The sequence below is a fragment of the Ananas comosus genome, linkage group 7 (genome assembly GCF_001540865.1).
Source record: "Ananas comosus cultivar F153 linkage group 7, ASM154086v1, whole genome shotgun sequence".
Taxonomy (NCBI): Eukaryota; Viridiplantae; Streptophyta; class Magnoliopsida; order Poales; family Bromeliaceae; genus Ananas; species Ananas comosus.
Window position 1 is genome coordinate 14,476,540 of NC_033627.1, and position 14,788 is coordinate 14,491,327.

The 14,788-nt window shown below is 34.4% G+C and overlaps 1 protein-coding gene across 1 annotated transcript; it reads right to left on the minus strand.

Annotated features, from left to right (window-relative positions):
* LOC109712552 (putative PAP-specific phosphatase, mitochondrial) lies at window positions 9,849-13,969 on the minus strand. Its single transcript, XM_020236164.1, has 9 exons — window positions 13,850-13,969; window positions 13,641-13,737; window positions 13,242-13,344; window positions 12,890-13,137; window positions 12,634-12,693; window positions 11,551-11,936; window positions 10,679-10,757; window positions 10,544-10,594; window positions 9,849-10,223 (listed from the first exon to the last, which is right to left on the minus strand). The coding sequence occupies exons 1-9, from the start codon at window positions 13,951-13,953 to the stop codon at window positions 10,074-10,076; spliced, it is 1,278 nt and encodes a 425-aa protein (XP_020091753.1). The 5' UTR covers window positions 13,954-13,969; the 3' UTR covers window positions 9,849-10,073.

The following is a 14,788-nucleotide window of genomic DNA, read 5'->3' on the forward strand; positions in this document are numbered from 1 at the left end:
AACTTGCTGGTGGGTTATCTGGGAGGTCAGAAACAATATGATCTTTTGAAGGACTCCGACGAACCCCCTATTAGCCATCAGCAAAATCAAGCAGTTAAAGTACGTTATCTCATCGAAATAACTTTTTAATTTAATTTAATTTAATTTAATTTATTTATTTAGTTTTTTTTTTTCCACTCATCTTGTTTGAGGCCTATTGTTGCCTCACCCTTGTAGCCTAATTCATACTTGTAATAATAAAACGGGTAGCGTGCTATCTTTATCTCAAAAAAAAANTTCATAAGATAATAGTAAGAGAAATACTAAATCTATAACTAAAAAAAAGAGTTGTAATCCTGAGAATCTTTCATCCGAAGACGGTTAAGACTAGTTAACTCCTTTAAGAAAAAGTAATGAGACTTGTGAAGAAAAAGTAATATCTTTTTTAAAAAATATATATATATTATTTGGACGAGAGTGCTACAGGATTATAAGTCATTTTGGATTGTAGATTTAGTAATGCTTTAACAGTAGTGAAAGGGAAAATAATGTGAGGAGGAGAGGGGGAAAATCGAGTGGCTTATCCGTTTTCACATTAGATGGAGTTGACCACGAATCGACACGTTGCATGGTGACCTCAGATGAGGCATGATGAGGTGGTTGGGCGCCACGTATACGCTGTGGTGGGTCCCTCTCACGTTCACGGCGCGCTCTGCATGCATGTCGATTGGTCTGCAACAACAACAACCAGCTCCGTGAGCGCGCACGCGGGAAATATCTTTCGTGTTTGTGGCCATTGCGATTTGAAAGAGATAAATTAAGGACAATTTTTGGGTTTTTTCATTTGAGCTAATTCTCTTTTGCCATGCAAAATAAAAATAAGAAAATACAAATGTAAATCAATGATACGGAAAATGGTTTGTAAACGACGTGAATTTGGCCTGGGATATGTGGAGGATTAGAAAAGGGTGTCAGACACAGAGCGACGGACTGACTAGACTTATAACTTGCTGGTGGGTTACCTGAGAGGTCAGAAACAATATGATCTTTTGAAGGACTCCGACGAACCCCCTATTAGCCGTCAGCAAAATCAAGCAGTTAAAGTACCTGTGGGGGCAAATTATCTCATCGAAATAACTTTTTAATTTAATTTAATTTAATTTATTTATTTAGTTTTTTTTTCCACTCATCTTGTTTGAGGCCTATTGCTGCCTCACCTTTGTAGCCTAATTCATACTTGTAATAAATAAAACAGGTAGCGTGCTATCTTTATCTCAAAAAAAAAAAGAAAAAAAGAAAATGATTTGTATGGGCTGGTTTTGATATAAGAATTGTTTTTTTTTTTTTTTTTTAAGAAATGCTTGACAGGAAAGTTAGGTATATCATATTTTCACATGCAATTAATTATCTTTTGTACTACCCCTTTCTTATGGTATGATAAATCAATTTGATTTTCATCACAACTTTTGGACCATTTATTATTGCCTAGTATGTACATATATAGATATTGCCATTCAATTCAACTTAAAAAACTACATTGCAAACAAAGAGATGCTAAGGGAACAAATTTTCAAAGATCAGAATCTTAAAAATCAAACTAAACAGTAAATTAAGTGCATTGGAAGATTAAGAACTCATGATGCAATTTATTTCCCTCATGCGCATGATTAATTCATGAAGCCATCTAATCTGCAGTTGTATTCTCTGTGGACATTGACATTTTGCTCTTAATTATTTTGCCAAGTGACTATATTTGTTCTTTGACTAACTATTTGTCCCATCCTCATTTTTGAAAGACACATCATGGCCTGATTTGATTTGATTGATTGACCAATTAATTTTGGTTTGTAGCCACTCACTTTTAGTTTTCTTTCTACAGATAGAACAAATTAATAGAAAATGCCAGCTTTTAATTAACTGGTCCATGCATCTTTATTAATCTAAGGTTTAATTAATTTAGACCCTCGTTTTTTAATCGTAATATAATAAAAAATGAATTTTCAATTTAGACAGATAATTAAGATTTATTAAATGCAGTTGCATTAAATTAATAAATATATAATTAACCAATTCAATAAATTTATACATCAACATCAATACTAAATTTAATAGTTTAAACTGTCATTTAACTAGTACTATACATTTATGCACGTGCTTATTAGCCTTTCATGATAATTGCACACATACAATATATTCAACGTTTGTCGACAATTAATATTGTGTCTTTTTCTCTCTCACACACATACAGAAAAAAATGTTAAAAAAAATAAAAAGGGGAGAAAAAATTTTGAAAATGCTCCTCCTATATATATATATATATATATATATATATATATAAATATTTTCCGAGCACATGCTCCTGCGAAATGATTATTTATAGTATAATATAGGAGTCAAATTTTCCACTTTAAATAAAACTTTCATGATAATTGCATACATACAATATATTCAATGTTTGTCGACAATTAATATTATACCTTTTTCTCTCTCACCCTGTCACNATATATATATATATATTTTCCGAACACATGCTCCTGCGAAATGATTATTTATAGTATAATATAGGAGTCAAATTTTCCACTTTAAATAAAACTTTCATGATAATTGCATACATACAATATATTCAATGTTTGTCGACAATTAATATTATACCTTTTTCTCTCTCACCCTGTCACACATGCAGAAAAAAAAAAAGAAAAAATAAAAGAGGGAGAAAAATTTTGAAAATGCTCCTCTATATATTATATATTTATATATAAATATTTCCCGAACACTTGCTCCTGTGAAATGATTATTTATAGTATAATACAGGGGTCAAATTTTCCACTTTAAATAAAATATAGGTATATTTTCTGGGGACGTAGTTATCAATCAATTAAAAGTGGTAGCCTAATGTGCAAAATTTCGTGAAGGGTGATGTACTACACTCACCGCGGGACGCGTGTCGTGAACCGGGCCTTTCATTGCACCCCCACGTGGGGCCCACAGGGCCAATCACCTTCCCGTGGACTGCCACGTCACTACCTCGACGCGTGTCCCACGGTCTCTTTCCCGGCAACATGGTCCCTACGTTTTGGCGCGAGACTCTTTCTTTACGATTGCGACGCATAATTATTATACAAAAAAAAAATCAAGTATGATTGTGAGTCCCAAGTAAGCAAACAATAATTTAGAAATTGGGTCTTGTTTTGGGTTGTAGTATTATATGATAAAGTTTTATTTGAATTTTGCTTTTAGAATAAGTTCCATATTAAAATATGACGACCATTTTTCTTTTGTGGGGGGGGCCACGCGTATTAAATTGTACTTTCTAATTTTAAGAGTGAAAAGCTTATTTTTTGCTCACCAAACTCTCTTTTATATAGTTAAATTTTGCTATTGCTAGAAAGTATTATAACAAATGGGCAAACAAGTTCTAAGTAAACATGAATTGAATAATTTTACTCAAACGAGACTTCAATCAATTTTTTTTTTTTTTTTTTTTTAAGAGAGAAGGTAGCATACTACCGCTTCATTCATTAAGAAAGTAAACTGAGCTATATATATAATTGCTTTCGTGCTTTGAAAAATAAAATAAAAAAATCTGAATATATATTCTCGGAAGCTCGATCTCCTCTAATACTTTGAAATGGTAGCTCTCGCCATAAATTTATAGCATTATAATAGAAGGATACAAAGAGATTTTAAATTTTTGGCTCGTTTAAAACATAAAAATAAATATATTAATAGGCTAAATTATAGAAAATTTTTCTGTCAAAATCCGATTTTTTATTTTCTCCCATGTCATTTAAAAACCTACACTTTACCCCCTTATAAAATAAAAAATGTTCACAAAAGAGTACGGTGTAAACTGATGACAAAATGACCATTTTGCCCCCCACCATTTTGCTCCTCACCATGTTCACAGCAGAGAAGGCTAAAGACATTTTTGGTATAAAAAAATATATAATAATATTTTATAAACGGATTACTAACGGCAGAGGGCGAAGTGAACATTTTTTATTTTACAATGGGGTAAAGTGTAGGTTTTTAAATGGCAGGGAGGGAAAGTGAAAAATCAAGTTTTGACAAGAAAGTTTTATGTAATTTAGCCATATTAATATGGACACTACACGTTTCCAAATCTAGGATCTTAAAAAACTCCACCTAGACCAATTAATTAGCCCTAAGCTATAATTAAGGATAAACGTAGTGCTAATATATATATATAGAGAGAGAGAGAGAGAGAGAGAGAGAATTATGCTACTATACTATCAATAGTACCAAGCCCTTGGTACTATTGAGTTTTTGGCCGTTGGATGAAAGGATGTGCGGTTAGGATGATAGTGGTCCCCGGTTAAATTGATAGTGGTTCTCTAGGGTTGAGTGGGTGGTTGGTTTAATAGTATAATCTAACGGGTGGAAATGATCAAAAGATAGATCTAACGGTAGAAAACTCAATAGTACCAAGGACTTGGTACTATCAATAGTATAGTAGCTGGACTCTCTCTCTCTCTCTCTCTCTCTCTCTCTCTCTCTCTCTATATATATATATATATATATGCAATTCCACTGTTCAGAAAATGATAGTGCATGTTGTCTCATCCACTCCAACAACAACTTGGATGGTCAAATATTAATCTACTGATCTTTTGCTTTACTAAATATTATCTAACTTATTTGCTAATCAAATATTTTAATCCCTAAACAGTAACCTGATCATGTTATTTAATCTCGGCTACAGTACACAAACCCTCGGTTTCATAACGAATCTTGGAAAAACAATTTCCATTACAAAGAATAGATAGGCTGGTAGTATTGAGTTGGTGGTCCAATTCGTACGATCTCTCTCCAACTAACAAATTAGAGTTTCCAAAAATAGAAGAGACTTTTTGATTCCTAACAAAAGGATGATGCTCGATGCGGGCGAAATTTGGAATAATTAATTAAGTTGGATTCATATGCAAGTTTTTGTTTTCGAATGGTATATAGCAGAATATATTGGTGGGCAACCTGGCTCGAGAGGAATAGCATTATTTTCGATGATAGGGAATTAATAATGATCCATTTTGTTAACTACTGTTCTTTGCATTTCTTTTTTTTTTTGTTTTTAACAATTCTCTTTATTTTTCTCTTTTAGGCTTTGGCTTTTGTTCTTTCTTTGACCCTTTTTTTTTTTTTTTTTTTGAGAGAGAGAGAGATAGGTAGCACGTTACCAACTTCGTTTATTTCATTCAGAAATAAACTTAGCTAAAAATGTGAATCAACTAAGATTCGAACTTTAGTCTCGGGTAGTAACCACCAAGCCCTTTGCCACTTACTCTAGAAACGGTCGGTTCTTTGACCCCTTGCCGTCTCATATTTGTAGCTTAGTTTATTTAACTTAATAAATAAAGGTGCTAGCAAGTTATCAGTATCTAAAAAAAAAACAAACACAAAAAAAAGAGTTATAGCGAACATTTTTCATGTCCAGGCTCAAAATTTTGACAATATATATATGTATCATAAAGAGGTTTATCAACTCCTAGATTAAGGGTGTAAGATGCACGATCCATATAGTATTTTTCAAACTTTGATAGTTCTATAATACATAATTGATTGGATAAGAGAAAATTAAATGACATAAAAAATCTTAAAAATTTTAAACTCGATCAGGATCTCCTCGACTAATTCTATATGAAGTAATTGTTTTCTCTGAAAAATCTACAAGAACAAAAGTATTTTAAGATATTATATTCAACAGAATGGGTGCGCTCCGTTTCAAACTTATCTTAATTTCACTCTAACCATTCATTTTTTTACACAAATTTTATATTGGAAAAGTGTAATATATTGGATAGCCAAAATTATATATATTATTCTATTGACACGTGGTGTCCTCAAAACCCCTCTGCATGTGATTATTGAGGTACTCCGTAAATTTGTATATATATATAATAATATACATAGACTGAGAGGTCTTTCAAAATTAAGACTAAATGTAAACAAAAAAAAGAAAAAAAATGCATGGTCGGTTAATCTCGACAGTGACAATATTTGAACGCGAACGTAAGAAGATGTCAAGGGGAAAATTAATAAACCAGCTGTTTAATTGAGATGTTTCTTATAAGAAACATGCGCTCTTAATGCACCATAAATTTCACACATTTAGTCACATAGTCAAGTGAATAAATACTTCATTAAAATTCTGTCTCGTGGGTGTGAAAACTCTCCATGCACTGTTTCGTCCTCATGAAGTGGTCCTTCTAGGTCATAAGTTGATAAACCTCCCAATTTTGGGTTTTGCTTTTAATTAACTTTATCTTATGTCATATCAAGCTAAACGCATCTTAAAGTAACGACATGTATTTGTACATGTATTTGCGCATGAAATATATACGTCTAATTAATAATCTATCATGTAGATGTGCATGGTAGAGATCAGGTGAACCACAAAACATGCATTAGGGCACAGAAATGTATGCCGTTAGATGGTGAATTAATGAACCTAGGATCGATCTCTTGTAATTAATTAATAGAGAGTGTTGTCTTAACCAAAAGAACAATCTAATGAAAATGACTCAGAAATAAGCATATCGAGTCCATGATTACCTGCAACAATGGCAGCTAATAAGTTTAATTTTCTTCTTATCTACAACTGATTACCTTTCATTATTATTAGGTTGTATGTATATCTTGAGTGGTGAAGCAGTAGTTTACATAAATATATGCCATGCATGCACTACAATCGAGGTAGTAGGAAATTTCAACACTCAAGGTTGATGCAAATCCGCATCAACGACTAATGGTTTACCTTGATATAACTATAATCAGTATTAAAAGAACTATTAGGTCTACATTGTAGACCATGAGATCACAAGGTGCGGTCCGTCGCGGGCAATGAATATATAAATACGCACATAATCTCAGCTGATTAGTACAATATTATTAATTATTTTAGTAAACTCGTGATCGTACTTGATTGCCTCCGTGTCTACCGCAACGGAAACAAGGTACATGTTTTATCACGATCATCCTTTTCCTCTTCATGATCGCCACAAGTAACTATAATCGCGTCCCTTGCGTGCTCGATTTAGGCCTTACATGGCGCTATCGTAGCGATCGATAGAGCGTATTGCGTACCCAAACGGGGTAGCTTACAACTATCAATGTTGACTCAAGCAAAGAGTAGATAATCGTCTCGACGTACTGATCTAGCATGAGGTGTCTCTTTTGGTCCACTAAATCATCAACCCTAAGGGTTTAATAATCCTTTCGATTAAATAATTATACTTTTTTGAGTGAATATAGTGTTTGTTAGTATTTAGATTTTTGGGTTATTTGGTGATTCGCGGATCTACTTCTCTTCATGGTCATGCCTACATCATCCTAATCTTACTGACCATGCAAAATATATATTAAATCAAGTATCATTAGAACCTTCAGGAGAGTTCTGTTTAAACACATATATATGATCACATCAGAGCTACTGTATACATTAATCTTATACTAAGTGAGCCAATATATTATTATATGTATAATATGAAGGAGAACTTTGACCTTGCTCCTTCAATTTGGATAGAGTAAAATCAGATGGAATGAGACCCTTTGCAAAAAAATGGTTTCAGGTGTAAATTACGATGGGTTACTTTAATAATATTAGTTAATGTGGTCGTTGTCACGTGGGACACTCCCATTTGTTAATCAGATAACCTAATTAATTAATTAGGTTTGACACTTTGTCAAAAATGAATTTAGAAGTTTACAATCAAGTACTATTTGGGGCAATCGCTAACAACTTCATTTCAACTTATCAACGTTTTATTTTATTTTATTTTATTTTTTCACTTTCCTTGCATGGGATCCCTTTATTTTTTTCCTTCTTCTTTATACAAGTATTTAATTTGTGTATAAAAATATTATTTTTCCAATACGGCGAGCCGCGTAGGCTCGCCGAATCAGCAAACCTAGCACAATTTTCTAATTCGATACTACGAGATCACAACGTAGTTGATTATTAGAGAAAATCACATCATCTGGTGTATTTAGCTTGGATTCTAATTTTTATGTACTAAAATGAAGGACCACTAAATACTCTAATCTTACATTTGTTTGGTTTTAGCTGAGGCTTCTATAGAGCTCGATTAAAAGAATTGGAAATAAACTATAAGGAATGCTAATGGACTTTTTTCTTCTTGTTTTTTTGAATTTATTGTTTTTAATTAACTCCTTCGACAACTTTTCCATGTGGCAAAAGTATAAACATCAATCTCAAACTTTCGCTTTTGAAGTTTAAAAGCTACTTTTGAAGGTTTCTTGTGCCAAAAGCTTTAGATATTTTGTTTGTCCAAAAATTTTGCAGCTTCGAACAATAAATGATTTGTCCTAAATGTTAGACCAAATAGGCATATAATTGCCACTAAAAGCTATGCTATTATTCATAGTTGAATTAAAAGAACTTTGCATTAATATTCACCAGCTATATATATCAAAGTTACCATAGTTTTTTTTTTTTTTTTAGGAAAAAATAGCTTGCTATCCGTTTTATTCATTATAATAGTAAATTAAGCTATATGGGTGAGGCAACACAGACCTCGTTCCCCTTATTTCCATAGTTAACTGGAAATAGTGAATTAAGTTACCATAGTTAACTGGAACTCATGATAACATATTTTCCTTCTTTCCTCTTTTTCCCCTTATTTAGCATGCAATAATAATTCAATTTCTATTCGATCTCTCCCTTATTTGCCCGCATGTTATAACTATAACTTGAACTATTACCTTTCTCTTTTCCCCCTTAGCGTATATTATTATTTGCTGCTATGCTGTTCATTCTACATTGTGAGGCATTGTTCATATTATACAAAAATAGTATTTTTCTTCGAGCTGGCTCAATTGTTCAACTGAAAAAAAAGCAGATCTTATAGTTACACACAAAGCAAGTAACAAAGAACTTGGTGGTTGGTATCCGAGATTTCAAATTTGAATCCTAGTTGATTCACATTTCTAGCTAAGTTTATTTCTAAATAAAATAAACGAAGCGAGTACCGTACTACCTATTTCTCAAAAAAAAAAAAAAAAGTTACAGAGAGAGAGAGAGAGAGAGAGAGATCATTCGTAGGATCAGCGGATAGTCTACGAAACCTCTGCAAAAGAGAATCGATCACGTGTTACAGAAACATATCTATATTCATATGGGTAATTTATAATTAACCAGCATAATGTGCTTCCAACCTCTGTAGCTCTTAATTAAATGCCGGGAGTTTAGCGGGAGCAGGTAAAATAGTAATAAATCAAAGGATTGAAAAATTAGATATATGTCATTAGTAATATACTTTTGAAAACATTCTAGTTAAACCTCTAGCAGTACAAAACTAAGATAAACTTTTCCACACTTTTTAAGTTGGATGATGATGTCTTTACTTCTAGAAGAGACCACCAGTAAAATCTCTATCCCCACCAGCAAACCTCTATGACAAGGCCTGTTTGAATTGGTGGCCAACCATTCATCTAAATCCTGTTCACTAGAAATAAGAGTAATAGAACACTTTAAGAGTTTAGATCTGAGATCTAATACTAATAGAAGCATAATTATGTCATGGGTTATGACTGATGCATTGTAACCGAAAATCTGTGTAGCAACTACTCTTTTGGTCCTTTCTTTCCCTTTCACAAGGGTTAATATGCTAATGGAGCTCTAACAAGTAACAAGAGTAGCTAAAATCTGCAATTTAAACAGTTACTGGTTTCTTCTTCTGAAGCAACCCTTTTCTCATTTTCTTAAACTCAAGAACATCTAACAGATATACATGATTGTCGGGATGCACCTGAAGCTGTCGATTTGGAACGTTTTCACTTCTCAAGTGCTTATTCTGAACTGCATTCTCAACCATGCTCATTGACATCGTTGCTTTCAGTAAAGCACTGTCAATAACTTGAAAAGTGGAAAAGAAACAGAAATCCAGTAGATTGTCTATTTTACAAATATGTAGATGTATAATTTGATTACATAAGAATGACACTATTCTTTACCCTGTGGCAAAAAAGTCGACGTCAATTATACCAACAACAATGAAATATCACCTGATTAAGAATGTGATAAAATAATTTGGCTGGACAATAAATGGGGTTGCATATCAAACTACTGAAGAATTTGAAGAAATCATCTCCGTAAGTTCTCCATGTAATTTGCCGTTAGTCACAAGGACCCCTCCCGACGGAAAGATGATTCTGCGCCCTATTGTATCAGCCGCGAAATCCAGCTGGTTTCCGCTCCAGTCACTGACCTGTGATTGGATGAAATTACTGTTCTGATTCGTAAATATATATTGAAGGCAAAAAATTGTCATATCAAATCAAAAGACAGCGTATTCCACAGGAACATGGTTTGAAGTTACGTGCAACATGAGGTACGAAGTTTTGGCTATACATGTAAAAGATTATAGCAGAAATCTATACAGAGGCTCAAAATCAAGCTGGCCAAACAATTAAAGCAAACATTTCAAACTAAATATCATTGGTAAATTTAACAAGAATAAGCTACAAAAAAGGAGTACAAATTTAAATAGTGGTGGTAAAAGACATTCTAAACGGAGAGACGACATACCTGCCCTCCTGCTTCATTTACACATATAACTCCGACAGCATGATCCCAAACCTAAGCGACAAAGAACCAAACCATCAGTACTCATGATAATACTTGACCTACCCTGTAGTTGATTGGTAGGAGGAGATTGAGTACCTTAATTACAGTTTGAGCCCTTGTTCTAAGAATAAAAACAGAAGCCCTACCAGAGGCAACCATTAGATACTTGCACAAACTGCAAACGCCATAAGAAAGAAGTTGTATCAAGTTCAAAGATGCATTTTCTTAACCGACCTTTATAGAATATTCGGGAAAAAAATAGATGACCATTAGCAAGAGTCAAGCAAAAGACCGTTACAAACAATCAGAGGGCAAGGTACAGACGCCCAACAGGCCAACACTATGAATATATGGTAAATTAATGATTTATAGCAATATGACAACTATCAATCTACCAGACAAAAAAGAAAAATAAAAAGAAAAAAAACAAGAAAAAGAACCTCAAAAAATACAACATACCACAAATACAAAGTGGTGTCTTGGGAGACAGTCCAAAGTTTCAGAATTTGCAATAAGTGGCTGGTTTCAAGACTTGAATCTGCAAAATATTATTGCAAGCCCAAGACTAGCTCATATATATGACAATCTAACCTAAGACTAATCATAGGAGGTTAGGTGCCTACCATTTGAGCACTACTTAGCATAAATAACATCCATATTGTTCGAAATTTTCTGTCCTTGCCTGTTGACGCAGGCTTCAGATCCAAACTGAATTGTTGTATTTTGGCTTCTTTTCTCTTTCCCTCTAGTAAATAACCACAACCCTAGAACGTTGCATCAAACCTCAGCAGTAACACAGAAAGTCGAAGATATAGCAAACAAGCATACAAAAACATTGATAACCATGTAGGTGGCAGCAAGCAGAGATATAGAAGAAAGAAGTTGCTATACATCGGAAACTAATAATCTGTTTGCATGCAAATGACAACAAAAGTAGGAGCAACATAAGATTCAGGAATAGAACAAACCTGCCACAACATGTCGGCATAAGAAGTACCACTTTCTCATCTCTACACTCTGCATCATCAATAGTCGAGCTAAACAGAGCAGATAACGGCATAAATTCCCAACTTTGGCTATCAGGAATGCAGAACCGTGCCTCATGAACTAAGGAGCTGTTATCGACAAAGCATCTTTGCCAAATATCTAGAGTTCCCCTATAGTTACCAATCACTGGTGAAAATTTCTTTTTCCAAGTACCACAACCTGCATGAGCAACCATAATGATCCCACCTTCCGAGGCAACAATCTTACTATTTTTGTTGTTCTCCACAGAGAGGGGATAGTTTTTCCAGTTTGGGCAACCCATAACACCTAATGCAATCTCCCCTTTCACAATGAGAGCCAAACCGACCTGAAACAATTAGAACTTTAACCCAATAGTAGGGAATGATAAAATTAAGACACCCCCATTAAAGTTAGAGCAGCCTTATTTAAGACATAAGTTGAATACATTTCGATGACATATTCATATCAGTCTAAAATAGAGAGAAAATCCAAGTAGGAAACTTGAAAAAAGGAAGAGGAAGGCTAAAACTGATATGGCTGGAACTAACAAGAAAGATGCAACCATAAAAAAAATGGAGAAAAGATAGCTCAAAATACAATTAAGCTGTGAAAGAAAAGTGACATAACACATCGTATGTAGTTCTTTAAGAGGACTTATACAGCTGACCACAATTAGCATAGAATTATGGCCGCGTAACCAAGTTAAATTGATTTGACTACCTACAAGCCTAAGATCAATAGAGGAAATGCATAACTTGTTATTTTGCCAGTTCATCTTGTCTTCATCGTAGATAATTGTCGTCATGTCAAATTCAAGTCACCTAGACACCTACAGAATTTTCTTTTATCCTATTCAGATTCCCTGTCTAGAATCAGAGGCCTTTCCTGCATCTTAACATCAGTAAAATTCATGGCAGTGATGCCCATGCAATCCAATAGGTAATGTCATGGAATTTCTCTTTTCTTATAAATGCATCACCAGCAAACAGCCTCTACTTAGTAAGCATCAAAACTTGGTCATGAAAGAGAAAAGAAAGGCATACCACATACAGGGCATCGCTACCTCTTAAGAACCCACGAGTGCCATCAATGGGATCGAGCACCTGTAATTAAGTATATGAAGTTTAGTCGAATAGCACCAAATTTTTAGATAACTCATCTTTCTAAAAATTCCACCAGTACATAAACCTACATAGCGACTGTGTGTGTACACTTTAGGGATCATTAGTCTTACAATAAATTCACATTTTCACTAAAAAAAGACAAATTGTGTTATCAATGGTAGTATCACAATCTTACCCAGTAGGTCGCAGGTTCGGCATCAAATGAATTTGCATCCTTCCCTCCTCTATCTATAGCTTCCAACACATCGTCAGAGGTCAAAGGATCACTTCCACTGGCTTTATCACCAACTGCATTCAATATTGCTTCAACAAGGAAATCACCATCGTAGCCCTCACCATCGATAGGTTCTACAGAATTTGACCTCAGGAACCCTGAGTCCTCCTCGGCCACTAACGGTATCGAAGGAAATAACCGGTTCAGCTCTGCCTTACAATACAGTGCAATACATCAACAACCCATTAAAATGATTTCAAAAGTGATAAAGAAAGTGCAAGTTCAAGTGAAATAAAGAGAGAAGAAAAACAACCTAAGCTGATCAGAGCCTGCACACCAAAATCAGCGATGGTGACAGGCGTCCTATCATCCTTCTCAAGAATCCGGCGATCCCCGGACAGCAACGATTTCTTCACCTGAGCAATCAGAAAAATTACCACGTCGATAGAAAAAGGTACCATTTTTTATCCCAAAACATCATTTTTTATCGCATTGTAGTACAAATTAGTGTGTGTGCATTTGAAGAAATTTCACACCAATATCGTCTTTATAGCATTGCAGTGATAATTGGTGTTCATTTGAAGGATCACTGCACCAATTCGAAAAAGGAATCATTTTTTAGTCCCAAAATTTCGCCTTTTTCGCATTGTAGCAATAATTGGCGGATGTCTTGGATTGAAATGGAAGAACGAGAGGGGGAGGGGATTCTTACATCGATGCAGAGGCGGCAGGCTCGTTGGACGATGTCGACGGCCGCTTCGAGCTCGCGGTGGAACCTCGCCTTCTCCGGGGGGAAGGGGAGGCTCGACCTGGATGGGGAAGGGGAGGAATCGCTCAGATGGGGGATTCAATTCGGAAACCCTAGAGACTGTGGGAGAGGAGATTGAGATTAGGGCGTGGGTGGAGGGGATTGGGAGCAACCTGATGAGGGCGAAGGGAGGGGAGAGTGCGCGGGGATTTGAGGAGCGAAAGGGAGCATCAGATGGGCGAATGGCGAGGCGAAGTGAAGGGTTGAGAACAGCCATGCCGAGCGAGAGAGAGTCACTCATAGTTCTTGAAGTTAAGTTCTCAGGTCTGTCAGTTACTTTTTTTTTTTTGTTTAATCCAAATGAGTAATCTGCATCTAGTGTAGTGAGAGTGGGACAGTTAATTGCACTCTTGATTGCAAATTTTAACTAAGTTCTCACTTTGATCCCCAACACTTTTTATCCTTTTTTTTTGGTTTACATTTAGATCTCTAATATTTATCAATTATTTTTATTTTCATTTTTTTGTGTTGTCAAAACTACATGGAGAAGATGGATGGTTCAAATCATTTGCATATGCTTTTCAAAAATAGGAGGTTGGATTTGACTTTTGAAATATTATATGTATCATAGAAGATAAAAATTTTGAGAAAATCCTTTTAAGTTACAGCCCACAAACAACTTAAAAAAAATAAAAAATAAAAAATTCAGAAAGCTAACCATCAAGCGCTACTTACCAACACCCTAGTGTTTGTTGCATCGTGTCGAACATTAAATGCTCGTAGAATGATTTGCTAGTGCATTTTCAATCATTTTGTAATGTACAATACTTCTTAGCACCTACACTCGATTTTAGAAAGAAAATTTATTAAGATGTTTTTACTTAGTATTATAAACTCTATACTCTAATGCCGATTCTAGATCCACACTTTTAAATTAAATCTAACTGTTGTGAAATTGACACAACAAGCATGTGAAAAAAGATTTATTTGGAACAACTAACAATATAAGAGTTTTTCTTACAAAAAGAAAAATAATATAAAAGCCATAAGAGTAAAATTGGAAGGATTGGGAGCTAAATTTGGCTTGTGTTTTATTTGAGGAAACTAAATTT

What these genes read in the sequence shown, in the direction of transcription:
- LOC109712552 (XM_020236164.1), bottom strand. Translation starts at nt 13,953, where the DNA reads ATGGCTGTTCTCAACCCTTCACTTCGCCTCGCCATTCGCCCATCTGAT. An exon ending in CCTCCCTTCGCCCTCATCAG is followed by an intron (nt 13,738 to 13,849) that starts GTTGCTCCCAAT and finishes TTCCCCATCCAG; the next exon opens with GTCGAGCCTCCCCTTCCCCC. An exon ending in GCAGGCTCTGATCAGCTTAG is followed by an intron (nt 13,138 to 13,241) that starts GTTGTTTTTCTT and finishes ATTGTAAGGCAG; the next exon opens with AGCTGAACCGGTTATTTCCT.